This window comes from Gossypium hirsutum, chromosome D10 (genome assembly GCF_007990345.1).
Source record: "Gossypium hirsutum isolate 1008001.06 chromosome D10, Gossypium_hirsutum_v2.1, whole genome shotgun sequence".
NCBI lineage: Eukaryota > Viridiplantae > Streptophyta > Magnoliopsida > Malvales > Malvaceae > Gossypium > Gossypium hirsutum.
This window is the reverse complement of record NC_053446.1, coordinates 46,175,556-46,203,074: the sequence shown is the minus strand read 5'-3', so window position 1 is coordinate 46,203,074 and position 27,519 is coordinate 46,175,556. Positions and strand designations below refer to the sequence as shown.

At 32.2% G+C, this 27,519-nt stretch overlaps 2 protein-coding genes and 2 long non-coding RNA genes across 5 annotated transcripts; 2 read left to right on the top strand and 2 right to left on the bottom strand.

Annotated features, from left to right (window-relative positions):
• Positions 1-6,650: 6,650 nt before the first annotated feature.
• Positions 6,651-7,119, bottom strand: LOC107914947 (uncharacterized). Its single transcript, XR_001689103.2, has 2 exons — positions 6,979-7,119; positions 6,651-6,838 (listed from the first exon to the last, which is right to left on the bottom strand). It is a non-coding gene; the product is annotated as an uncharacterized lncRNA (long non-coding RNA).
• On the top strand, positions 6,837-10,607 carry LOC107914945 (haloacid dehalogenase-like hydrolase domain-containing protein At2g33255). 2 transcript variants are annotated; one of them, XM_016844015.2, is made up of 6 exons: positions 6,837-8,144; positions 9,099-9,135; positions 9,581-9,641; positions 9,738-9,872; positions 9,967-10,138; positions 10,289-10,607. In XM_016844015.2, exons 1-5 carry the CDS (start codon positions 7,724-7,726, stop codon positions 10,129-10,131), a joined length of 819 nt encoding a protein of 272 aa, XP_016699504.1. In that variant the 5' UTR covers positions 6,837-7,723; the 3' UTR covers positions 10,132-10,138; positions 10,289-10,607. The 2 variants fall into 2 exon arrangements, with proteins under 2 accessions (XP_016699504.1, XP_016699503.1); XM_016844014.2 differs by having other exon boundaries at positions 9,093-9,135.
• Positions 10,608-11,101: 494 nt separating this feature from the next.
• On the bottom strand, positions 11,102-11,944 carry LOC107914946 (membrane protein PM19L). Its single transcript, XM_016844016.2, has 3 exons — positions 11,727-11,944; positions 11,473-11,650; positions 11,102-11,379 (listed from the first exon to the last, which is right to left on the bottom strand). The coding sequence occupies exons 1-3, from the start codon at positions 11,851-11,853 to the stop codon at positions 11,160-11,162; spliced, it is 525 nt and encodes a 174-aa protein (XP_016699505.2). The 5' UTR covers positions 11,854-11,944; the 3' UTR covers positions 11,102-11,159.
• A 2,332-nt stretch (positions 11,945-14,276) lies between these two features.
• On the top strand, positions 14,277-15,049 carry LOC121222232 (uncharacterized). Its single transcript, XR_005919412.1, has 2 exons — positions 14,277-14,550; positions 14,839-15,049. It is a non-coding gene; the product is annotated as an uncharacterized lncRNA (long non-coding RNA).
• Positions 15,050-27,519: the final 12,470 nt, after the last annotated feature.

Sequence of the window (27,519 nt, the reverse complement as noted above, 5' to 3'; positions counted from 1 at the left end):
ACACCAAGTTCAACATGCATTTTTTATTTTATCATAAAAGTATAGTAGAAGTAATTGTATTAGGAGTACACTTTTAATGGTTACGTTTGGAATTTAAGAAAGTTTGATTTAAAAAATAAATTTAGATAAAAAAATAAATTAAAATCGTTTAATCAATCCAACTCGTTTTTAAGTTATTAATGTTTTATTTTATTTATTTTTATATATTATGTACTTTATAACATATAAAATATTAAATCTATATAATAATGTAAACATTAAAAAATGTTAAGATCACTATATATAAAAATTTAATAAATATTAAATATTAAATTAAAAATAAATAATATGGACTGGCCTAAAACAAACTTGGATTAGCCATTTACAAATATGGACGGACTTGTGCAAAATTTCAGGCTATATTTTGGGCCAAGCCAGGCTTGAACAAGTATAAAGTGTGTTAATATCATGTATAGGCCCAACCCGAACTCGGCCTAACTCAGCCCATGAACACCTCTAATTAGGAGTTGGATTGCATTTTATCCATTTACTTAAAAAAATAAGAAAATTAATATTTCCAGTCGAATTGAATTTGAAAAGAATGATAGTGTCTACCAAAATGGCACGTTTCTGTCTGCTCTAGCTAGCACATCTCTTTGTTTTGTTTAGGGTTTTTTTCCAAGTTTTTTGTGTTTTTTGGTCGTTATAGGGTTTTTCCCAAGTCTTTTTAGTTTTTCCTTCTGGGGGGTTTACAATGGAAAGGGAGATGGTAGGGCTACGCATAACGGAGGGTGAAGATGAAGCGTGGGAATTTCAAGATGGTGTTGGGGAACAAAAGCAAATGTTCAATCTTTATTTAGTGGGTTGTTTTCTTACGATAAGTGTGATACACTTACCGTGTAATGCCCCAATTTTTACGGGTATAAGGTTTGGTGAATAGTCCTAAGGTATTATGACTATCAGAGTGGTACTCGCCCAGGTACATTTTGGGCGTATAGAGTAAGCTGATACAGTTATGTGTTTTAGTTAATGAAAATGTTATGTTAGATGGCTATGTCAATTGGAATAAGTTAGTGACCAAGCGGAAGGGTATTGAGAGTGTGAGTTCACGTCAAAAGAATAGTGTGCTTTAATCGTGGTATAGTGCAAGTTATGTTGCAAGGTAAGCCAGTTAGGAACCAACTGAATGTGAATCAGAATAGTTAAAAGATAAATGGATACTCAAGTAGGTTTCTTGGAAGTTGTGGACTTTTGGATAAGGCAATACAGTAGAATGTGACACATGTCAAGTTCCAATAGACACTTAGATTATATTAATAGATATTCAGGATTTGGGATAAATGAGTTCTCTTCTTCCTTCTTCTAGAATATTGTTATCTGGGGCTTAAGAAGCAAAAAAGTATTTCTTTGAGTTGAAGATAAAATCTTGAATTATATGGATGATTCTCCATGTCAAAGTAAGTTTTATGGCTTCGTATGTTATGGAAGATTAGGCTTTTAAAAATGTATGAACCGTAAGATGAAAAAGTAAGGCTTTTTATGTGGGTTATCTAGGTTATCTGGGTTAAAGATGATAACCAAGTTATTTGAAATGAGTTCTAATAGTGATTTTTTATTTTATAAGGTAGTGGTTGTTGCAATCCTTGATTAGATGCTAGATCTAAGGTTCAAGCTGCTATCCGTGGTTGTCAGGTGAGTCTCTAAGCTAACTCTTGTTTGCATATTGTTCATGTGAGAGCTTCTGTGAAAGTTAATTTATCTATGAGATCAAATGTAGAAAAGTATGGCATGATGATTATACTATTGCATAAATGTTTGAGGGACTTACATGTGTAGTTTGTATGAAACCTAACAAGTTTAAGTAAGTGATAGGAATCCTGAAGTTAAAGTATAGGAATCCTGAAGTTAAAGTATGGTTGTATGGGCATGTTTAGAAATAGCTTGAGTGTCTATATGAATCAAGCGTTGAGTCTTGAATGATGTCAGTGTATGAAGAGTCTGTGTCTGTTCATTGCGGTAGAGTCTAAAGGGGTTCATTGGGACTAAAAACACGATATTTGATGTGAATCTCTAGAAGGAAAAGTCCATGGCCATGACACCATATTGTGTAAGATCATAGTTGGGCTATGACATCATATTGAAAGGAACTAAAGAAAGGTGATTACTCAAAATGGGTTCTCTATGTGACCTAGGACGATAAGGGCAAAGCTCACGAAATGTAAGTCTAGGTGAATCTCTATCGTAAACACGCTAGAAAAAAAATCTTTGTGGCAATCTATGAAGGGAAATCCTTTGTGGTGCACCCTAAAGAATGACTTTTGTGGCAACCGTCCGAAGGAAACGCCTCTGTGGCGGACTCTGAGGGAAAGAAATGACATTAATGGCAAACTCTGAAGGAACGATAGTTGTAATGAACTCAGAAGGAAAATCCCTTGTGGTGTATCATGTTACATCTTCAATGAGATATTCTAATGAACTTCCTTTGTGACGAGCTTCGTATGAAATGTTATGGCATATCTGCATGGTCTTAAGACAAGAACAGAGAAATTATAATGTCTTAGAGCATGTGATGAATTCAAAGTATGGATTAATTAGGCTTGAAGATCAAATCTAAGTAAGGGTTATGTCTAGTAAATTGAAAAGGTTATATGTTTGTAAGTATTAGAAGAAAATTGGTATTCTCCAGAAAGGATCAAGTCATATAATTAAAGAATGTATCTTCTATCTAAGATGAACTTATTCATGGATTTCAAAGAAACAATGACTTAGAGTATGTATGCAAGAAAAATAGTATTTTGTCTGTATGGGCCTTTGGAATGGGTACAGTTAAGGAATCACGAAGGTGCAAAATAAATAACGTAAAGTAGTGTATCAAATATGCAGAAAGTAAGGCATGAGTTTAGAGTCAGGGGTGACATCTATGATACGAAGAATGACATTCTGGGAATGTATTCACTAGAGACAAGTTGAAGAACAAAGAACAATGAAATGGTGAATTGAATTAATAAATGCGAAATACAAAAATGATTCAAGTAAATGGGTGTTTATCTCACTAAGTTCTCATGAATTTATATTCAAGATTTGAATATGATGAACCATTTATCCGTGTTCATTTTAGTTGGTTTTCCAAATAATCATTAAAAAAATAAAAATTTATTCAAGAATTATAAGAAAATATAAAAATATAAAAATAAAAAATTTAAAATTAAACTTAATTTAAATTAAATAATCAAAATTAAAATAACTCTCACCAAACAACAAATCCTAAATAATAGAATCCATAACTTTTTATTTTTCGAATAGCAATATTTATATATCATGCTATTTACTTTGATCATACTTCCTTAAATGTTTCTTTTCCCAAATTTGTAACATATTTTCTCATTTTCATCCACTTAGTAGTAGACAAAATGCAGAGCAAACAACTACTTCAAACAAGGGCTTTTACTTACATTAAATTTTACATTAATTTTCTTTTTATTCGTCATTTCAATTTTTTTTAAAGTGATTTCAATTTTGTTTATATTTATAGTAATTCGAATATTTTTTATTAATTTTAATATATTTTTATAATTATTTGAAAACCACATCCTAAATAATTGTTTGTGGATGTGGTTTTTGAAACAATAATTTTAAAATTTTAAGATTTTATTATTATTTTTAAATATTTGCTAGCGTGTCAAAATATCGAGTTAGTATGAAATACATGTTGATGCTTAGCCACGTTAGAAATAAATAGAATTGTTAAAAGAATAAATTATGAAAGCAAATCAGAATGAAAATACTGGCTATTGATGTAAACTAGTTCATATGTCAACGGATTGGGTTGTTAGTTTAAATGCGAAGATTAATTGATACTGAAATTAAAAAAGTAGTGACATGAATCATCTGAAAATGTCATTCTATAAATAATTTGTGGACTTTAATGCTCATCGTAGGTGGAGATTAAGATAATAACTTAGAATTAATCAAACCACAACTGGTCACAATAAACAAATATCTACTATATTGAAGCTGTATGCGCACCAATGAAATGAGTTGCGTATACATTTATGAAAACACAAATACGGCTTATAACGTCAAAATAGATTCCTTGTACCTCATCATCTTCTAAAACCTAATATTTTACAAATCTGGATGCCACGACTTATAATCATGGTTTCAAACAAGTATTGGGTTAAGATATGATCAGATTTTCCATATCAGCCATTTGATTATGAGATTACAATCTCTCCACCAAATTTGACTTTCAAAAATATAAATATTTGTTTTTGGTTACTAATTCTTCAACCAAAGTAGTTACCTAATTACTTGTGAAGAAGGTAGTAGAGTCAAGCTGTTGGCAAGATTCTTAGATTTTCTCTACCGTTGGGATGTCTTGGAGAGCACAGTTTGAAGGCTTAGATACGGATATTGTTAAGAATTCTGCTTCTTAACCTTTCTCTAAAATATAAGTGTCTTTGCCTCTCTCTCCTTGTTGATCAATCCGTGTACTCACAATTAAGTTTGCAAGTAGCACTCTCCTTGCTAAAATGAGATATATGAGAGTAACTTCCACTAAATTACCATTATATCCATTATTTTCATAACTTCTCTCTCATTACTCATTACAAGTAACATAAATGCGATTTCATTCACTCTCATTACCCAATAATTCATAACATGTTCTTGTGAACTAACCCATATCTCTCCCACGTTCTATAAAATATGTCACTTTGTTTCATATCTATTCTTTGGGATAACTACTTTGGAAAGGCTATAAATAGAATATCCAAAGTTCCATTTAGGGGACTCTTTTTTTTTTAATCTTTTGGGCAAACTTCTCTCTGCAACTTTATTTTTACAATCACAACAACTACCGTAGCTCACATCTTTTTCAGCCCCTTATTGCATCCAATGCCACCACTTACCACAACACTTGTTTTCCAAAAGACTGCTCTAATCTTCCTCTCCACCATCTTTCCACGACACCTCATTTTCTTAAATTGTAACGTATCCTCATCTTGCCAAAAGAACCTTTTACATTTTGGCAATTCCACTGCAGAGGAGCGATTGTTGGATCTAGTGCCTTAAGTGTAGTATATTCATTTTGTATACTTGTAATTTTTTGAACAAATTGGTTTAATAAAATATTCATTGATTACATTAATAGTCTTTTCATGTTTTCCTTAATGTTTTTGCACGTACTGGCTCATTGATTTTCTAATGCTTAACTCATACTAAGCGATATTACGTGGTCAGATCATAATACAGAAAGATAGCTTTTGTAGTAGAAAAACCTAAACATGTCTTTAGCTTAATCGAAAATGAGCAAATCGGCTGAAAGACTAATATGTCGTCTTTTAAGTTCAATTTGGGAGATGCTTTGTCTTGAACATCGAAGCGAATGACTCCCAGAAGTTAAGAATATAGATGTGATTGATTAGACTTATAGAACATCAGACAGGACCTAAGTAGGATGGATCCTAGATCTGTTTATGGATTTATTCACTTATGACATTCATAGTGTGACATACATTAATCTTAAGTGGATGATAGACTATGTATATGTGACTCATATATATACTTTGATGTAAGTAAAAGCCCGAGTTCAAATAGATGAGAAACCGAAAGTTGATGCATTGAGCATACGACTTTTACAGTATGTAGAATCATTTACAATAGTGAAATTCATAACCTAACTAATGGGTAAATGACATCATCTTATCGACATTACAAAATAGATGAAAAGCAAACACAACCATGAGTAGTTTGTCTTTATGATAAATGACTTAATTACTATCTTATAGTAATTGACTTTTCATGAAGGAAAATATAATTGTTATCATAAGATAAAATAGGATCATATTGGGACAACAAAGTTATCCCAAAGAGATTAAGAATATCTTATGAGGGTAACGCACTTATGACAGTGTCATTAGATGAACACTTATTAAGTAGTTTTGTAATGGTATGTAATTATAGAGAGCTCAATCACGATACTATAGTAGAATGACTTCATAACTAAATAAGTTTATAATTAATAGGCAAAAGGCTGAAACATAATTATGAATTATTTGAGCCCTAATTATATATGTCCAATTGGTCCCTTCGCTGGCTCGTTGAATCCAGAAATGAATTGCATGTAGAACCAAATGACAAAAATGAATGAAAATAATGAAGTTAGAGAAATAAATCGCATTCACGAACATGTTTTCTCACAAGTATAGAAACGAATTGAGAATTAATTTAAAGTTTTTAAATTATTATTTAATCAATTATGTATAAAGTTCGAATCGTTGAGTAAGGAAATTAAATTATAAAGTTCTAGATCAAATGCGCGATAAACATATATAATTGGACCATTCTTTGAGATAATTAATTTGCAAAGACTATAAATAGAAATAGAAGATCCAAAGTTGCACTTAAGAGACTTTTTCTGATTTTTTGAGCAAACTGAATATGCTAAACCTTTCTTTTTTACAATCAAAATAACCATGTAACTCTCATTTTTTTAGCCCCTCCATCACCAATACATGACACAACACTTATTTTCCAAAATCTACTCTAATTTTCCTCTCTATCACCACATCTCGTTTTATTATATTGTAACATCTCCTTAACTAAACAAAAGAACGCTTTATACAAAGAAAATTGTTAAAAAAGTAGCGAGTACAATGAATTGAGCTCAGTTCTTGGAATCGTTTCCATTGAATTATCATTCTGTAACACTTCAAAAGTATAGTACAACTGTCATTTATCCAATGACTTGTAAGACAGCAAGTCGTTAAATTTTTAATTACCTGGGAGTCCTTCCTTGACATCTTGTCTATTTGACATGCAAGTACGAGTTCTCTAAGGGAAATCCTTTGATGCTTTTCTGCATATGAAGGCAATGCACTTGTAAAGCACGTAGGCCAACTACCAAATGCTAAATTATTGAAACTTAGAAAAAGACCAATATCTTCAGTCCAGGCTATGTACAAACAAGTGTGTAATGACACTGTCGAGGAAACAAACCTTCAACCCAACTCGCTGCTGCATATGGGTGGAGGAAATATGATGCAAAGCTGCAATTGGTGTACAGAAAACTATTGTGAAGTATAATACAGATAGGAATCTTGATCTTCAACCCTGCATCTATAGAATTCATGATAAAAGTATTATTACAGTAGACGAAGATGATATTATCATCCCATTCATGCGGACATTACTCTTATTTTAGAAAGTTCCATCTTTCATCTTCAATTTTTATGAAAGCATAAGGACTAAGGAGTACATGAAAAACATGTCAATGCAGTATTGAATTGAGTTAGTCTTTTTAAACGCATAGCAAACAGTTCATGCCTGCAAACCATAATCTAAGTTGCTTCTTTGATTCTCTTCTTTTCTAAACCGTAATCAGCTTCATCAATCTCTCCAAGGGAAAGAAAACTTGCCTTCATTATAATCAACGAGGTAGCATAAACAATGACACAACTGAACACATAGAAATTAAAACTCTCTCTTGTGGTTTCTCCTCTTTGAAAATGGAAGAAATTCTTCTTGTCGCTGTTATTTGCGAGGCCAGACATGTTTGCAGAGCTCTAGTTTCGGCTGCTGAAAAAACGGTAACAGAAGAGCACTTTGCGTAGTTTTAAGGTTTTGGTTCTTTTCTGCAAGTCGTTTTGTCCTATACGCTGTGCCGTTTCACACTATTTTCGCCTCTATTTTTTTGTGGCTTTTATTTAGAGCTAATAATTTCACCGCCACACATTGATGACTGATGATTCACATCAATCGCCCACCAAAATCCAGAAACCCCCAAAGCCTCAATCCCATAAATAGCCTCCAAAATCCATCCTTCTCTCAATCTCGAATGCCTTCATTTCTCTCCAAATCCTTCCTCCGCTTGCCCCCCAAATCCCTTCTTTTTCCCATGTCCACTGTCGCAGCAGCCAAATCCCGCCTCCGCGGCGTCGTTTTCGATATGGATGGCACCCTCACCGTCCCTGTCATCGACTTCGCCGCAATGTACAAGGCTGTCCTCGGAGACGTCGAGTACAAGCGAATCAAAGCTGAAAACCCCTCTGGGATTGATATCTTGCACCACATTGAGAGTTGGAGTCCCGAAAAGCAGCAAGAAGCTTACAAGATTATTGCTGATTTCGAAAAACAGGGCCTTGATCGCCTCCAAATCATGCCTGGTTAGTTTTTGGTGGCTATTAAAGTGAAAGGGAAATGTCAGGGTCATGTTAATTATTATTTGATTTTGTTTGATGATTTGGTTCTGTCACTTTCAAGTTCAATTTTCAAGTTATATACTTGAATAGGATTAAAATGCAAGGATACCCTTTTGAAGAGGAAATCTGCTTCTTTCGTACATACTCGAATACACACAAATATACACAATTTTGTTAATATATAATATTTTTTTTGAACATATGGAAGCATTTAAAAAGTAAACAAGAATACCCATTTTTATTTTGAACTCATCCTTGTTTGACAATCAATCTGAGTCCATGTAATATGGATATGCAGTGTGGTTTCTTGTTTTGTGTTTCATTGAATTAGTTGGTATCAATTATAGAACATGAAAATCTGTCCATTATTATTTGGAAAATGTACTTATGTTTGTGGGGTTTAAGGTAAAATTAGCTGATGGATTGTTCAGTTGCAGAGTGTTGAAATTCATGTATCCTTCAAGAAGATTAAAGAAGATTGAAAGAATGTCAATGGAGAGAATTGTACTCTGAATTTTATTGATGAAATCTGAAAAACTTGCTTTTCTTTTCATCACTCAATGTATTTGTGAACACAACAATTAAAATAACTGTGAAAAACTTGGGTTTAAGAATATCATTAGCTAGCAACTTCATATGCTTTGTTTTTGGGCAAATGTAGATATCTTTCATAGTTTCCCAATAGTTACAAGGTAGCAAACATTTGGGAGTATTTTCATATGAGGTTTCCATTGATTTATTTTCATTTGATGTTTGTCTTGGATTTTGCCTTTGTGCTTGCTGGGGCTCTCTCCTTTTAAGTTGAGATTTAGCAACCGCAGTTCTCTATCTTTCAGCTGAAGAGCTTCATTTATTTTCCATTTTACATGCTAACCAATTTAAGCTTGTGATATTTGGTTGATAATGTTGTAGGTGCAGCTCAACTCTGTGGGTTTCTTGATGCAAAGAAAATACGGTCAATTTTTGCTCCTACAATTATCTATTTTTCATATTGAGATACCTATTGGTATTATAGTTATTGCCTCGCACCAGATCACTGAGCTTCCATGTATGCTCCATGTGGCTTGACTGTTGGGCTCCCTATTATTTGGACTTAGGTACGAGTGCCCGATACAAGTATGTATCCAACATGGGTATATTCTTTTTTTTTAAGATCCTCTTTGTGTTTGGAGGATTCTTAGAGATAATCGTATCTCCATATCCATGTCCAAGCACAAGTACTTAAAGAAAATTGAAGAGTTGAAACACAATAGGTTGGACCAACCACTATAGCTATAAATAGCATTTTGGTTTGCTGTGTTTAATTTTTCTGTAGTACTTAGGATTTTAATCTGTCAACCTTTCTTTTTTTCATGGTGGTGTTTTTAGATGCTAACCTTAGTTGCTTCCATTTTTTTCAGAAGGGGACTAATCACTCGCAATGTCAAAGATGCAGTTGATCTGTTTCATCAACGATTCGGAGTAAGTTATCTGAAGCATGAAACTGAACCATTCTGAGCTTTTTTTTGGTTAGATTGGGAGACAAATGAATGTTAATCTAACATTCATAGTTTTCAGATGATGTTTTCTCCGGCTCTAAGCCGAGAGTTTCGTCCTTATAAACCGAGCCCTGCTCCTCTGCTTCATATATGTTCGACTTGGGACGTTCAACCAAATGAAGTCATGATGGTTGGTGATAGTCTTAAAGATGATGTGAGTGTCCTCTTCAAAAGCAAGGATACTAAATAATGAAGAAAAAACTGATTATCCATCTCATTTATCATCTTCATACGACATGTATTTGCAGGTGGCTTGTGGGAAAAATGCAGGAGCATTAACATGTTTGCTTGATGAAAAGGGGAGATATGGCTCTCAAGACTTCGCCAACTTGGATCTAACACCAGATTTCAAAGTGTCTTCCCTGATTGAAGTTCATTCTCTTCTGAAATCTAACTTTGACTTAACACCCTGATTTCCCGGTAAAGGTCCTACACTAGATTTATCTGATAGCCTTTTTTACCTTAAGAAAGAAAGATTTTAACAGTTGAGGAACACTTGAAAAGTGGAAAACAGTAGTGGTAATTAAGGAACTGAACTTTGGTATAAGATGCTGCTTTGTTTATCTGTAGGGAGCAAAAAGAGAGATCTTTTGTAGCTGGATAACCAAGGGGTTTTGTGTGTTGTTGAACAAGGAGCATGCTGGTATGTATTTTATTCTTGGTACCTTTGTTGTTCATGTAGATGTTCTACTGTAAAGAAATATTAGGCAGAAAGTCCCTCTTTGTTAATCTTTTTTTCATTGGTGAATTCAATTATGTTAAAGAAGGAATATCTTTGTGAAATACCCATTACCCTCAAATGCTGATCCCCAACCAGAAAATTAGGAGTGTGAAAGCTGAATAAACCGAATAGACTTAATTTAGGTATTTATAGTTTTATTTTCTTTAATTTGTATTTTTCTTAAATTTGGTTTACTTTTAATTTTGTTTTATATTAAATTCTTTATAAAAAATTATTAAAAAATTTAAATCAAGTAATGTTTAATGAACTCAAAAAGGTACCTACCAAGATATATTTTCCATGGTCGCCATATATGATCATATTTTTTACTGCTCTTGACGAGTATATGTTTATTTAGATGTTTTATATATATTAATTATTAAAATATTGATGAATATTGTGGATTTAGACTTTTAATAAGATTAAGTTTTAATAATAAATATTTAAGTGTATGAAAATGGGTTGTGCAATTTATTCGGTCTGATTCACTTCGGTCGGGTTTTAGAATATCTTTTTTCACACCCCTACAGAAAATGCTGCCAAGTCTCATATTACAGGAGTTCTACACTCTCTCATCTACTTTCTAACCTGAATCATTAAGCAATACACACAACAGATACAAAGCAGCGAATAGCAACAAATATAGAAGGAACTTCAAAGAGTTCACAAAGCAAAACTACATTTTAAAAAAGGCAAGTTCCAGTTCAACACTATGGTACTTCAAACCCTAGACCCTGTTACAGCAGGGCCGCCCTTAGGCACCGGCTGGCCCTCATATTCGGTGTCTAGATACCCTGGTCCATACCTACTGCCAAATAGACCAGCATGGATCAAACAAACGTACAAGAGTTCGGTTAATGTGAGAATTATTATGAGAGCTTCAATTACTCTCAATCTCCACCCTCTCCACCCTCCTATATTTATATGCTTGCAAGCAAACCTGTCAAGGGAAAACAGTTGTTTTCAAAAATGAAAAATGGAGTAATTGGTCGAGTTCGATAAATACATAAAATGGGTAAAATGCGAAGTTCACCCAAAGGCTAATGCAGTCAAGGCCCAAGCTATTAACGAAGATGAACCAGCTTCAGCCAAACTATCACTTCTCCAAGACCTAATATGACCCCCTCCTGCTAACTTTGAAACTATGCCGGCTACAGCAGCCAAGATTGAGATTGTCAAGAAGAAACCGGTGGCTCCATTTCCACCCATACCTGAAACACTTCCCTCGGGTTAAAACCAAGCAACACAATGTTTTCTTTTAAACGTAACAATAGGGTTATCACTTACTTGGGTGAGCAGTTTGGCCATCGATAAACCTATTAAAACACCAGCTAGCGAATCCGAGCACAATGAAATACATGATCAAGTTGAGAAACAGCAATGGAGCTGCTATATTCCTTCCAACTGTAGCCATAGTTAAGTCAGATAGAACAGTTGAAGAAGCAGACAACCCAAGCAAATTTGCTGACTTGAGCCTAAAGATTTTGAGCAATGACAAGAGACTATGGCTATGGATGGTTAATCTAGGGGAAGTTATAAGGTGGATGGGATCTACGTGTAAAGCAGTGAGGCAATGCATGCAAACGCAGGGGAGTGGATACAGGTGGAAGGACACCTGTCGAAAATGGTGTTTACGTCTTACAGTGATCCTTGTCTTCTGGAATCTGGAAGCTTTAGAAATTCTGCTGACGGTGTTCATATCCAGTGTTTCTGAGAATGTATTATTAGTTTATTACCCAGCGTTTAATTTCCTCGGTTTCAAATTTCTTATTGTTCTATTAACCCAATGGGTGCATTTTCTAGAATTCCTAAATTTGTTTAAAAATTTAACTCTCTATATTTAATTACGTTAATATTATTATTTCAACTCAAATTAAATATTATTATTTATGAAATATTTGAATTTGAAAAATTTTCGTTGCATATTCAAATCAGTAAAAAATTTAATAAAATAATTAAATAACAATTCAAACAACTATACTTAACAATTTAAATATAAGGATTACAATTGACTGAGCCTTAACTCGATTGACATTGATATTTTTATTGTCGAAATCATTTTTTTGTATGGGCCGACCTTTATATTTAAAATGAAAACGGAAGTCGCCACCAATCTTTTTTTTATGAGGTGTAATCGGGTCACCTCGTAATTTGGTTATTTTAATAAAATATTTCGATTCATCAAAATAACGATTTTAGTCTACGGAATTCAAGAAAACGGGTTCGAGAGTCGGTTATGTGCGAGGAAGGATTAGCACCCTCGTCACGCCCAAAATTTGTACCTAATTGATTAATTAATGTCTTAAATGTCAAAAATTGAAAACTTCGAAAGAATTTGAAATACGATCCCTCCCTTTTATTAACGTTAATTTTAAAAAAAACGTTTGAATGAAGTTGAAACGAGCATCAATGGCCCACTCGTCCCGCGATAACAATATGTCACATCTCGTAAGTTAGGATGCGACACTTGAACCATTGAGAATAAACTTGCCTTTAATTTTTATTCAAAACTTAGGTATTTTAAATTTAGAAGGATGTTTAGTTGTTTAGATTGAACGAGAAAATCGAAACCCCGTAAGTTAGGGTACGACTTCTCGAATTTTTAAAAACGAAACATAGTCTTATTTTAAAATTTTCTTTTTTTGAATAATAGCGATTACAAAACCTAAACGATGTGTGCTATTTAGTTGAAATATAATAAAATAGCCCATTATGGATAAAGAAAAAAAAATTAAACGCGACCTTTGAAGTGGTTTTAATGATATGTGATGGAGTAATAATATACAACATGGAGTAATAATTTACGAATAAAATGTACACTAATGAATCACAATAACATGAAAATACGAATAAACGAATTATAATACACATAATGACAATAATCACACCACATGTCACTTTAATAACAATATTAACAATTAAAGAAAACGAAACAAAAAATATATAGAACAATTTGAAGTAAATAGTATAAAACAATTTAAAGTAACTAATATGTAAAACAAATTAAAATAAATAATAGACAAAGCAATTTAAAATAAATAACATATAAGACAATTTAAAATAATATATAAAAAGTTTAAAATAAATAATATGTAAAAAGAAGTTTAAAATAAATAATGTACTAAAAAGTTTTTTAAAAAATAAATGATATATATAAAAAACAATTCAAAATAAATAATATATATGACAGTTTAAAAATAAATAATATATAAAAAATTTAAAATGGATAATAGTTTGAAATAGTTTAAAATACATTATATGTGGAAAACTTAAAATAAATAATAAAAAAATAATTTAAAATAAATAATATATGAGAAAAAGGTTTAAAATAAATAAATAAATAACAAATTTGTGAAAATAAATTGAAATCAAACAGATTTGGGACTAAATCAGGACAAAAATGAAATTAAAGGTAAAAACTATAATAAAATAAATAAAGAAGGACCAAAATGAAAGGGCACGAAAGGGCAGAGGGCCAAATGGGTAAAAAAAACAACCCCTGGACACATGTCCATTTTCCAGCGCGTCAGTGGGCCCGGGACCCGATTGAAAAACAAACAAAATTCTGTGGTCAAATTAAAATAGAAAATAAGAAAAAAACCAAAGGGACTAAATTAAAAAAAATAGAAATGCGGAAGGGCTAGGGGTGTAAATAACCCATTGAACAAAAACACGCGGATCCCCCTTGGAGTGGGTTGGGTCACATGCGGATAGGCCCTAAATGGCGTCATTTGGGCATCTGTGGTTTGAGCCCAAAACGGCGCCGTTTTATATCCTTATAAAAATAAAATTGTTTTCCTTTTACTCATTTCTCCACTATTTTAAAAGAAATAAAATTCAAAGGGTTCCTCCTTTCTCTCAACCCTCTTTTTTATGCGCCCAAAGGCTGGCCATGAGGCCACCGCGCCTCCGCCGCGTCTCTACCGTAGACGGTGACTGGGGCTACCAAAAGTTTGGTTTTTCAATCTTTCTCAAACTCTTTTTTATTTGTTTTTTTAAAAACTTTTTGAAAACTAGATCTATGTTTTAAAATAAAACACACAACAAAAAAGGAATAGATCACGAAGGGTTGCCGGAGCTCTCCTCAGTGGTGAGGAAAAATGAATCGATGGTAAGCTCTTTCTTTTTATTCTATGTTTCTTTTATTAAAATAGATTCGTAAAAAAATAAAAAGGATAAATAGAAAACGAAAAACAAGAAAAGAATAAAAAGCAAACACCTTTTTAACTTCAATTCTGTTTCTTTTTTGATTTTCTATTGTGTGTTCGTAAAAAAATACAAAGAAATCGTCTTGGCTTTTATAGCCAATATTAAAACTTTTTACTTTTTTTTATCTTTTTGCGTTTGTTTTTACTGCTTGTTGGCGTGCCTTTTCTGTTGTTGCATTCAATTTCTCCAGGTGTCAGATGAGTGTGGTGATGGCGTGCGGTAGTAGTGGTGAGCGTGAGGAGGTTGGCGTGCATGGGAGGAGCGGCAGTTGAAGAGGGTTAGGGAGGCTAGGGTTTTCTTGTTTAGTTTAGGTGTTGGGCTGATTTGGGCTAGAGTTAAAATTGGGCTAGGGTTTTGGTAAAAACTTGGACTATAATGGACATGTAATTTTGGACTGTTTATTTATTGGTTTGGGTTTTTGTTTTATTTTGGTAATTTGGGCCCTGGCCAAAATTGGCCTATTACAATTATTAATGCAGGAGGATGTGGGTTTAAGTGCACTGAAATGCATTATTCTTCTATTTAAGGGTTGGAGATGAATTATAGATAATTTTAGACATAAAAAAATGATAACAACTAGTGTTTAATTTTTATAAACCACTCAAATGAAAATGTTATATTTCTGAAGCATTAAAATGGATCACCTCCAAACCATTCAACACACATTTACAAGTTTAAAAATCCAGTAATTCTTTGAAAAGAAAATTTTTGTAGACTTGAAGCTCCCTCCAAAATCTCGAAATTTTTTTGAAGAAATCCTGAAGAACACCGTATTAGTTTTGAAGAAAGTTTCCTTCTAATCTTGTTCAACTAACAAAAAATAGGCTAAACTTGTTTATTCAAGATCAAACCTAAAAGTCCCTTGAAGCGGAATCATCCATCTATAGGATTAAGTCTAGAAGACCCTTCGATCAAACCTCTTTCAAATTCAGTTGCATCAACACTAGAGATATAAAAATTATTTTAAAAATCATGTCTCGACAACCCTTAAAGTGGACTCGACCATCCAAGATAAAGTCTCAAAGACCCTTTGTAATGACTCGATTTCCAGTGTTATTGAAAAATACAGTTTCGGGATCCATTTTCGTAAATTGAGTCCATAAATATTAAATAGTGATATTTACAGAGTTAATATTTAGACAAATTGAAATTTAAATTGTCAATTTAGCCGAAATTTTGTTTAATTTAGGCCTTGAGACTAAATTATAAAAGTTGAATCGCTATAGATTTTTAATTAGGAAATGGTTTGGGGACTTAAATTGCAATTATCTAAAGGGACAAAATGGTTAATAAATCATTTTTAAACATTCTTTATTGGATGGTGAGAGTATTATTGATTTAATAAGTAAAATTAAGATTAATTATAACTAAAACATAATTAAATAAAGTTAATTAAGTCATAATCCAAGTATAAAAATGAAAATTTGGTGGATGGAGAGATAAATTTTATCTCCTCCAACCAACTATTAGAAAAATAAAAATAAAAAAAGAAGAAGAAGCTTGACGACATTTTAGGTTTTTGAAGCTTTTGGTCCTTAATTCAACTAAGTTCTTACCAATTTTTTTTATTTGTATAATTTTTTTAGCTTGGAAGCTTGAATAAGCTAACCCAAGGATCAATTTGATCAATTGGTGAAGTTTTGATAAGATTTCGTTTTTGAGAATTGAATGATTTAGGTGCTAAATTGATAGAAATTAAGCATAGTTTAAGAACATAACTTAATTGTAAATTTTAATTGTTAGTTTCGTACATTAGGGACCAAATTGAATAAAATATAAAATTATTATGAAATTTTGATAGGAATAGAAAGTAGAAGGTCCCTAATGAACATATGTGAAATTGGATTTTAACCCGAAGTTCTAGATCAAAAGTTATGCTTGTACTAGTTTAGGGACAAAATTGAATAAATTACAAAATATATGACTTTATATTTGAATATGGTTTGATATGAAATTTGATTTTGTGTACTATTGGATTATTATTCTTAGCTAAAGATTACGCGGGGTCGTTGAGAGTAAAAAGGAAGATGAGAGCTGACGACAAGTAAACCGAATCTTCAATTTGTATTTCTATGATTCGAATCACTATAATTGTTGCATATTTATATTTTTTTTGCATAGTGTGATATTGAAGTAAGTAAAAAATGATTATTTGAATTGAATTGATATGATTGTTGTAACACCCCTAACCCGAATCCGTCGCCGGAACAGGATTACGGAGCATTACCAGAGTTTACAAATTAGTTATCAGACATTTCATTTCATCTAGCATTCATATTTGAAACCAATCAAAATTAAAACATTAATGAGCCAATGTTGGCCAAATTAACTTATACATGTCATTATAACCAAAATCAAATCATCCAAAATTACAGATAGAACCAATGGATAGTGTGATATATGTAATAGCCCGATTTTAGGCTTAGTCGGAACAGTGGTTTCGGGACCACAAATCCGACGAAAAAAAAAATGTAATGGCTTGAATTTTCAGAGGTGTCGGAACGGTGATTCGAGATCACTAAATTCGACAAATGGGTAGAAAATATTATTAATTTAGCAAGTATAAGTTAAATATGAAGTTAGGAAAATTTTTTAAATAGTGAATAGTGCACTAGAAATAAATATTAAAATAATTAGAATCGAAATGAGGTATCAAGACCTCGGGGATTTTAAACTGAGCCATAAATATTTTTATAAATATTTATGGAGTGTTAAAAAGTTAGTATTAAAGTTTCGTTAAGAAATTTTAAAGTTCCGATAATTAATTGAACAAAAAGGACTAAATTGTAACAAATGCAAAATTTTGGGAAATGATTAAATAGCTTAAATGATAAAAGGAAGAGGGCTTAAAAGAAAATAGACCCAAGGTCTATTTGGGCTGGACGGCAGAGGCATGAAATCAGCAAGAAAGTAAGGAGAATTAAGGGCAAAATTGGAAAATTGCAAAATTTGCTTAATAAAGTTAGGACCCAAGTGGAATTATCTAGATTTCTCTTCATTTTTCTGAATTCTCATCAGCTAAAACACCATGGAAGGGCTTCTTCAAGCTGGTTCTTCATATTTTTATTACAAGTAAGTTCAATTCTTGACTATTTCTTGAAATTTTTGTATTTTTATGACTTTTACAACTAGGCCCACTTGTTAAATTCATTAGTTTTTGATTTTATGAAAGAAGTTGAAAGTTGATATGAATATGTGCTGGAAGTATATGATGATTTGAAATTAGAGCTTTAAATTGTTCATATGCTGATTTTATTGAAAGAATTGAATAGAAAGTGAATGTTTGGGACCTAATAGTAAAAGAGTTTGAAGATAGAGTTATATGTGGCAATTCTGAATTTCAATAGTTGTGTAACAACTTATAATGTCTAGTAAAGTACTAATTGAGAAAATTAGATTAATTGAGGGGTTAATTGAGAAAGGACCGAATTGTATAAACTGTGAAATTTGGGGCAAAATGGAAATCAACATTTTGCACTAAAGCAGTTTTGGACAGCAGCAGTAGTGTAACTTTGAAAAATCACCAAAAATTGTAGAGATTGAATTAGAGGATGAATAAAATATGAAATTAAAGCTTATTGAGTCTAGTTTCTTATAAAAGAAATGATGTGAGCAATGGAATTGTAAATCATGAGATATAATAGATTTTGTGAGACAAGGTCAGAATGAATTCGGGTTCCCCTGTTCTGACTTTGGAAAATCATTAAAAATTGTACAGAAATGATTATGAGTTATAGTTTATATGGTTAGAATCCTTAATGAGTCTATTTTTAGAAGAAACAAGCTAAAACATCATCCGAATTCTGTACAATGAGATAATTAATTTTTAGTGAAGAGTGGTCGGAACTGTCAGACAGCGAAACAGGGGAAACTTTAAAGAATAAACTGTACTATTTGGCTGAACCAAAAATTATGAAAATTTTATGGTATGAAGATATGTGAGTCTAGTTTGAGGGAAAATTAACGGATCTTAATTTGGATCTCTGTAGCTCCGGATAAAAATAATTTAGTGACTCTGACTCGGATAAACAGCTTTGAATATACATGTTAGTGAATATTGAAATTATGGTTAATGTTGTTTAAGTGTGTTATACACATTAAGGATGTGGAATGGAGAGGAGGAGGAGGAAAATTGGGAAATATATGAATGATTCGTGTATAAATGGTCATATGTTTGATTATAACTCATAAACGATGAAATATGAATGATGCTTATTTTTGTGCATTATTGGTCATGGTTTAAGCTCATGTGTGAAAATAAAGTTTCATAGTATGTGTGTATGGTATATTCAGTATATGATTTGGCATGAAATAATACCATGAATGGTTTATGAATTAACACATGTTGGTAAGCCTGATATATGAATAAATGATCAAATTGAGCGGAACGCCGGATTTGAGTACTTCTGATCAAGTGACAAAGTGATAAGTGATAGCTTCAGCTACACTTATCTGATCAAGTGACAAGTGGAAAGTGATAAGTGATAGCTTCGGCTACACTTATCTGATCAAGTGACAAGTGAAAAGTGAGAAGTGATAGCTTCGGCTATACTTATCTGATCAAGAGACAAAGTGATAAGTGATAGCTTTAGCTACACTTATCTGATCAAGAGACAAAGTGATAGGTGGCTACACTTATCTGATCAAGAAACAAAGTGATAAGTTGCTACACTTATCTGATCAAGGGACAAGTGATAAGTGATCATACGTAAGACCATAGTTATACTATGGCAAAGTGAAAGTGAAGTACTCAATTTTCCGTGACCGTTCCCTAATTTGATTAAGGATGGTAAGTGACAAATGGGCCCAAAAGAATTAAAGTAAATGGATAAGTGGTAGTGTATTTATATCAGGACGATGTTGTTATTCAAACTAAAGTGATATTTTCATTGCTAAATTGAGAATTTCATAAATGTGTTATTGAATGGTATAATCAATAAACATTGAGTTAAATGGTAAATACGTATTAGTTTTGAATTTGATGTCATTGAATTGTACGTGAATTAAATGGAAATTTCTAGTGATATGATTTAAATTATGAGCATGAGAAATTGCGAATTGAATGAAATGGAAATGAAGCATTAAATTGCATGAGTATGTATCGGGTCTCGCAGGCCCTAATTATTATGATTATAATATTTTGAGGATATATTGTGAAAAGTTATAGAAACATGTTAATTATTTTTGAAAGTTTTAATTTTGATGAAATTTTATAACTCGGTTAAATACGTTTACAAGTGTATGTGTTTTGGTAATGCCTCGTACCCTATTCCGGTGTTGGATACGGGTAAGGGGTGTTACAATATATCTCCAACAAGCTTCCAACCCAATCGAGATTTCGATAATCTGTAGTGTAAATAAAAACAAATACGTAAGCAATGAATGTTTAGTAAGCTCGTGTAGTCTTTAATCATATTAGTTCATTTAAAATACGAGATTCGGATGATGTTCCATTTATTTCTATTGAAAATAGACTCATTAATAATTTTAAACATATAAATTATAACCCATAATTATTTTTATACAATTTTTAATGATTTTCCAAAGTCAGAACAAGGGATTCCAAAATTACTCTGACCCTACCTCATAAAAATTCAAATATCTCATAATATGAAATTCTCTTGCTTACACTATTTCTTTTATGTAAAACTAGACTAAATAAGCTTTAATTATTCAACCTCTAATTCAATTTCTACGATTTTTGGTGAATTTTCAAAGTTAGACTACTACTGCTGTCCAAAACTATTTTAGTGTAAAATGTTGATAACCAAATTTATAACACCCTCCTTTCCTTTCTCTACAATATTTCCCATCACTTCCTCTTATTTCCCTTCGCTAACATATCAAGAACATAGAACCTTATATAAATAAACTTTACTTTAACATCAATTTCATACTTTTTGAATAATATCAAACTCATAAATATATTGAAATCTTAATGTTCTTACCTTGTCCTATTGATTTCAATCTTTAACTTGATTTTCTCTCTCCTCCAGCTTCTATTTCTTGAATCTAACTTAATATTCTAGTCTCCTTATCAATTTTCTCTCTTGGTGGCTATGGAAATTTTTTTGATTTCTAAGTGAAAATGGTGGATTTTTGGTGAAAGGACCAAATTGTAAAGAAAAGAAATTTTCTTTCTTTATTTTTCTTCTCACGTTGGAGGCATGAAAAGATGAAAAATTCTCTTCATCTTTCCTCCCTTTTATATTAATCATTTAATAATAAAATAATAGTAAAAATTTTAATAAAATATTAATTAAATAATATTTATCTAATTAATTAATTAAAAATATCACCAACATCATCATTACCTTCTAGAGTTCTCTCTCTTTCTAATTAACCATTTTGCCCTTTATGATATTTTACAATTCCATCATTGAGTCATTACTTGATTTGGTAAAATTGCGATTTAGTCTATCATAATTCTTCACCTATTCAATTTGGTCTTAATTCATCTATTTTCTTTAGTTTCTAGATCATTCCACCCTTAAAATATTTGCACATTGGTCCTTCAACTTTTTCATATTTATACTTTAACCCCTCAAATTTTGAGTATTTACTCTTGGGCAATAAAACTTTTCTCACTTTTGTGATTTAATCATTTCTTGCATTAATATGTCATAATATACTTCTCAATGTTGACATAACTCAAAATTTCCCTTATTGTTACTTTATTTCCTTATTTTACTATATCAAGGATGCTATCTTACTTTCTTACTGTAGTAATTTTCGGGGTATTACAATTGTGATTGGTTATCGAGATAGAGAACTAAATTGAATAGAATGAAAAGTAGCATAGCTTAATGGTTTATGGTGTTTAATATGAAATTGAGTTGAAATATGTTATATTATAAAATGATGAATTGGATTATGAATTGAAAATGATAAAATGTAAATCAAGCTATATAATGAGATTGGATTATTGGTTACCCTATAACTATTTGGGCAGAATTGGATGTAGTTGGCATGTCATAGGATAGATTAAGTACAGGTTACTTCAACTATATGTTGATGAGCACTAGCACATTTTCCTTCGGACGTTTCCTGCTAAACCAAATTCTAGAGTGTTGAATGTTATAAAAATTGGTGCCACAACATTGGAAGAACCAATGGCTTCTCTTGCAAAAGCTATGGGATCTATTACAACAAGCATTAAAGGAATGGATGACAAATATGTTTTCACGATGGCTCAAATTGAACATTTAAGTAGAAACAACCAAACTCCTACCAACAAAATTCAACATCAAACTCTGTAAGTGAAACTAAAGTCATTGAAGGACTTCAAAATGTTTATTTAGGTCAACCTGAAGGAGCTCATCAATAAGGTCATCAAAGATTAAGTTGAAAATGTTGCTCTGCATTGATAAACACACTTAAATCTTTACACTCAGAAGATTAATCATTTGAAAATGCCTAAAATTGATCAATCTCCAAAATTCCAATAGTTTAATGGCAAAGAAAATCTACATCAACATGGACACTTGTAATAGTGCTAATATTGATAGAGATCTCATGGCGAAATGATTGATTTGGTTAGTAAAAGGAAATGTCTTGGATTGGTACACTATTCTTAAGCTTGGAATGATTTACAACTGAGAAGAACTTGAGTGACAATTCCTCAATCGATTGTATAACACTTGTCACATTGTCAGCATGATCAAGCTCACAAGCTCATAAAAATTGAAAATACAAGCCAAACATAGATTGCATTCAGTGTTGGAAGAATCTAAGTTTAAATTGCAAAGAGAAATTATCAACGTCCTCTACTAATAAAGTGGGCTTTGAACAAATATCATTTTAAAGTTGCTAAAACCCAAGCTTAAAATCTGATTGAATTGCAATACAAAAAAGGATTCAAAATTGAACTTAGGGATGACTATATTCTTGGGTTTCAAACTGGAAAATTGGGCTTGAATCAAACTCAAAAGTCAAAGTACAAATAAATCCAATTTAACTCATAAATCAACCCAAATTTTAAAACCCAATTGCAATTTAACTTAACTTTAAAATCAAACATTAAAGTTAATTTAACTCGAAAAGCCTACTCAATAGGGATAAATCTCAAAATTATACATGATTTTTTATTTAGTATGCAATTGTGTACATGAACTTTAATTTGGTGCAATTGTACACATGAAACTTTATTTGTGGTTCAAATATATACTTGAAACTTTAGTTTTGATTTAATCATGCACATTTAAAGAAATAAATACATCAATTTATTTTTATATTGGATAAATAACAGAATTAATATATACTATTTAAAGAAATATATACTATTTAAAAATATCAATTAATAAATAACAGAATTAATATTTTTAAATTTTTTATGGTTCTGCAAATGTAATCTTTTGTTTAAAATTAAGTTGTAATTGAAAAAAAAAATTTCAAGACATTATTTTATACAATAAATGCTAAATTTAAATTTTTTTAATTTTTTTAATAGTGTAGTGAAGGAAAAAAATTTGGTTGTATCTACATGTATACAAGTAGTATTATTATAAACTACATTAATTCCCCAATAATTGATGAAATCTTACCCCAATGCTTTTGACACATAAAATGGAGGTTAAGCTTGAGCATTTTTCTCCGGCTCGTTCAATCTTCCCCTTTCGCCATTCTTCAAGAGTTGCAAAATCCATAACCATTAGTCGAATCGCAACGAAAAAGTTACTGTGACTTGTTTCTTTAGCAACAAACTAATTAAAATGGAAGAAGCTTTCCCTCAAACTAAATTCATATAAGAAATGTGTTTTATGATTGAGAAATAGGTCACCTTTAAAGTTGGTGATGTCAAGATACTGTCCTTTTTAATAATTGATTATCTTTTCCGAATGATGTTTGGAAGCTATACAAATAAAAATAGGCATATGTTAGAGTTGTGTGACCCAAATTCTAAGAGATTGCTTGCAAGTCAAGTTAAACAAAATATATATTCTTTCTAGAAGATTTAGTATTTATGAGTATAATATATTTAGCATTTATTAGTATAATATATTTGACTTTGATTAGAATTAGGTTTTTTTAACCTATAAATAGATGTAGTCGAAACTCCTGTTGTAATCATTCGAATTTGACATAGTGAATTTTCTTCTCCTTTCCTCGTGGTTTTTTTTCGAAAAGGTTTCCACGTAAAAATCTGTGTTCTTTATTTTTATTTCTCTTTTCTTTGTGATATATTGTAATTACCAAAGTTCTATTTTTACAAATTGGTATCAGAGCTTCTGGGTTGTTCACCTCGATCACAGTAATGGCGTATTTGAAGTATGAAATTTCGTTATTGGTACACCAGATTTGTGTTGTGGCAGATTAAGATGCAAGTAGTTCTTGCGTAGATGGATCTGGAGAATGCCCTGCTAGTGATAGATAAGATGCCTTCGACATTAACAGATGAAGAGAAGAAGCGTAAGGATCAAAAGGCATTAACACAATTACATCTGCATTTGTCTAACGAAATTTTACAGGATGTGATGAAGGAGAAGATCACCGCTGCATTATGGAAGAGGCTAGAACAAATATGTATGTCGAAAATTCTAACCAGCAAGTTGCATATGAAGCAGCATCTTTATGCTCATCGTTTCGAGGAAGGTGCGTCTGTGCACGAACACTTAACAGTATTTAAAGAAATTCTCTCAAACTTGGAGGCCATGGAGGTTCAGCATGATAAGGAAGATTTAGGGTTGATTCTACTTTGTTTATTGCCCCCGTCTTATTCAACCTTTAGAGACACTATTTTATATAGCCGCAAATCTCTCAAAATTGATGAGGTTTATGATTTTTTGACCTCGTATGATAAGATAAAGCATCTTGTGGTTAAACCCGCTCTAAGGGAAAGAGTCTCATTGTTCGTTGGAGACAAGAACGGAATGCTGATGATGATCGTGGAAGGACATAGGAACGGAATCTTTGCGGTAAATCTAAGGGTAGATCGAAGTGTTCAAACAGAGGTAAAACTTGTAACTTCTGCTAGAAGAAAGGACACATTAAGTCTGAGTGTTATAAGCTACAGAACAAGATCACAAGGGAGGTTGCGAATCAAAAGGGAAAACAACCAAAAAATCCTGGTGAAGCTGATGTTGTAAAAAACTACAGCGATGGTGAACTTCTAGTCGCTTCTGTCAACAATTCTAAAGTGAGCGAGGAGTGAATCTTTGATTCGAGCTACACCTTCCACATGAGTCCCAATCGAGATTGGTTTACAACTTACAAAACAGTGTCTAAATGTGTTGTTTTAATGGGAAATAATGTTTCGTATAAAATTGTAGGTGTTGGAACGATTAAAGTTAAGATGTTTGACGGAGTTGTCAGAACACTTAGTGACATGCGGTATGTTTCAGAATTGAAGAGAAATTTAATTTCGTTGAGTACTCTTAATTCAAAAGGGTACAGATACATAGCTGAAAGTGGGGTTTTGAAGATTTCCAAAGGTTTCCTTGTTGTGATGAAAGGGCAGAGAAAGGCTGCCAAGTTATATGTTTTGCAGGGTTTTACTGTTACTGGTGATGCAGCTGTCACTTCCTCTTCCTTGTCAGATGATTATATTACTAAACTTTGGCATATACGCCTGGGGCATATGAGTGAGAATGGAATGGAAGAATTGAGCAAAAGAGGACGTCTTGATGGGCTAAGAATTTGCAAAAGAGAGTTCGATTCACTAGAGGAATCCATAACACGAAAGGAACGTTGGAATATATTCACTCTAATCTGTGGGGGCCATCTAGAGTGCCTTTGAGAGGTGGAGCTAATTATATGCTAACTTTTATTGATGATTTTTTCTAGAAAAGTTTGGGCGTTCTTCCTAAAGCAGAAAAGTGATGTGTTTTCTGCATTTAAGTCTTGGAAAACTATGATTGAAAAACAGATGGAAAAATAAATAAAATACCTCCGCACAGACAATGGCTTAGAGTTATGTTTTGATGAGTTTAATAAACTGTGCAAGTCAGAAGGTATCGTGAGACACTTGATAGTTTGTCATACTCCACAACAAAATGGCATTACAGAACGAATTGACAGAACGATTTTGGAGAAGGTTCGATGTATGTTGTCAAATGCCAAATTACCAAATTCGTTTTGGGATGAAGCAGCCTCTACTGCATATTTTTTGATCAACCGATCTCCATCCGTTGCCATTGAGAAAAAGACTCCACAAAAGGTATGGTCTGGTAATCCTGCTGACTATTCTAATTTAAAGATCTTTGGGTTTCCTGCGTATGCTCATGTTGATAATGGAAAATTGGAGCCAAGATCCATTAAATGTGTTTTTTTATAAAGCTGGTGTAAAAGGGTATAAGTTATGGTGTCCTGAAAATAGAAAAGTTGTGGTTAGCAAATATGTTGTTTTTTATGAAACTGCTATGCTACCTAATTTATCTCTTAAAGACTCTTCCAATAAAGAAAATCAAAAGTAGGTGGAGCATCAGATTAATCTAGAATCTACAATAGAGTCAACTCCTCAAGCCAGTACAAAAATTCAGAATAGAGTTGCTTCTTTACCACAATAATCTATCACCAAAAACAAAACTAGAAGAGAAATTAAACCTCCAAAGAAGTATGTCGAGGCTGATTTAGTTGCTTATGCTTTAAATGTGGCTGAAGATATAGATGCAAACCAAGAGCCATCTAATTATTCTGAGGCGGTTAGCTGTGAAGACTCGGAAAAGTGGATGTTTGCCATGCAAGAGGAGATGAAATCACTCCACAAAACAAAACATGGGATCTTGTGAAACTTCCTAAAGGTAAAAATGTTCATTGCAAATGGGTGTTTAAAAAGAAAGAAGGGACTCCAGGTGTTGAAGAACCCAGATATAAAGCAAGGCATGTTGCAAAGGGTTATAGTCAAATTCCAGGAGTGGACTTTACAGATGTGTTCTCCCCAGTTGTAAAACATAGTTTGATTCGAGCTTTTCTTGGTATTGTGGCCATGCATGATTTGGAGCTTGAGCAGTTAGATGTAAAAACTGCATTTTTGCATGGAGAACTTGAGAAGGATATTTACATGTAACAACCAGAGGGTTTTACAGTCTCAAAAAAAGAGGATTATGTTTGCTTGCTGAAAAGTTCCTTTATGGTTTGAAACAGTCACCAAGATAGTGGTACAAGAGGTTTGATTCATTTATGACTTCTCATGATTTCAAAAGAAGTAGTTTTGACAGTTGTGTTTACTTTAAGAAAAACAATTATGGTTCTTTTGTGTATCTGCTCCTTTATGTTGATAACATGTTGATAGCAGTAAAAGATAAATGAGAGATAAGAAAGATCAAAGCCCAACTAAATGAAGAATTTGAGATGAAAGATTTGGGACCAGCAAAGAAGATACTTGGTATGGAGATTCTTAGAGATAGAAAAGCAAGTAAATTGTACCTAAGTCAGAAGGGGTACATTGAGAAAGTTCCTTGCAGGTTCAATATGCAGAGTGCTAAGCCTGTTAGTACTTCTTAAGCAACCCATTTCAGACTTTCGTCGGCTTTGTCTCCACAATTAGATAATGAGATTGAGTACATGTCACATGTTCCATACTCTAGTGCAGTGGGATCTCTCATATATGCTATAGTTTGTTCACGTCTAGATTTATCATATGCAATCAGTGCAGTTAGCAGATACATGGAGAATCCTGGTAAAGAGCATTGGAAAGCAGTTCAGTAGATTTTAAGATACTTACGAGGTACTACTGATGTTTGCTTATAGTTTGGAAGAACTAGAGATGGAATCATTGGGTATGTTGATGCTGATTTTTTTCCCGAAAGGGTTTTCACGTAAAAATCTGTGTGTTGTTTATTTTTATTTCTCTTTTCTTTACGATATATTGTCATTACTAGCATTCTATTTTTATAGCATACAAAAACTACTTTTTGAATGCATGTGTATAAAC

Coding starts and splice junctions, on each gene's coding strand:
- LOC107914945 (XM_016844014.2), top strand. CDS start 7,724: ATGATTCACATCAATCGCCCACCAAAATCCAGAAACCCCCAAAGCCTC. Junction 9,136..9,580: donor CTTGATGCAAAGAAAATACG/GTCAATTTTTGC, acceptor CATTTTTTTCAG/AAGGGGACTAATCACTCGCA. Junction 9,873..9,966: donor GTGATAGTCTTAAAGATGAT/GTGAGTGTCCTC, acceptor ATGTATTTGCAG/GTGGCTTGTGGGAAAAATGC.
- LOC107914946 (XM_016844016.2), bottom strand. CDS start 11,853: ATGGCTACAGTTGGAAGGAATATAGCAGCTCCATTGCTGTTTCTCAAC. Junction 11,651..11,726: donor TGGCCAAACTGCTCACCCAA/GTAAGTGATAAC, acceptor GAAGTGTTTCAG/GTATGGGTGGAAATGGAGCC. Junction 11,380..11,472: donor TTGACTGCATTAGCCTTTGG/GTGAACTTCGCA, acceptor TTCCCTTGACAG/GTTTGCTTGCAAGCATATAA.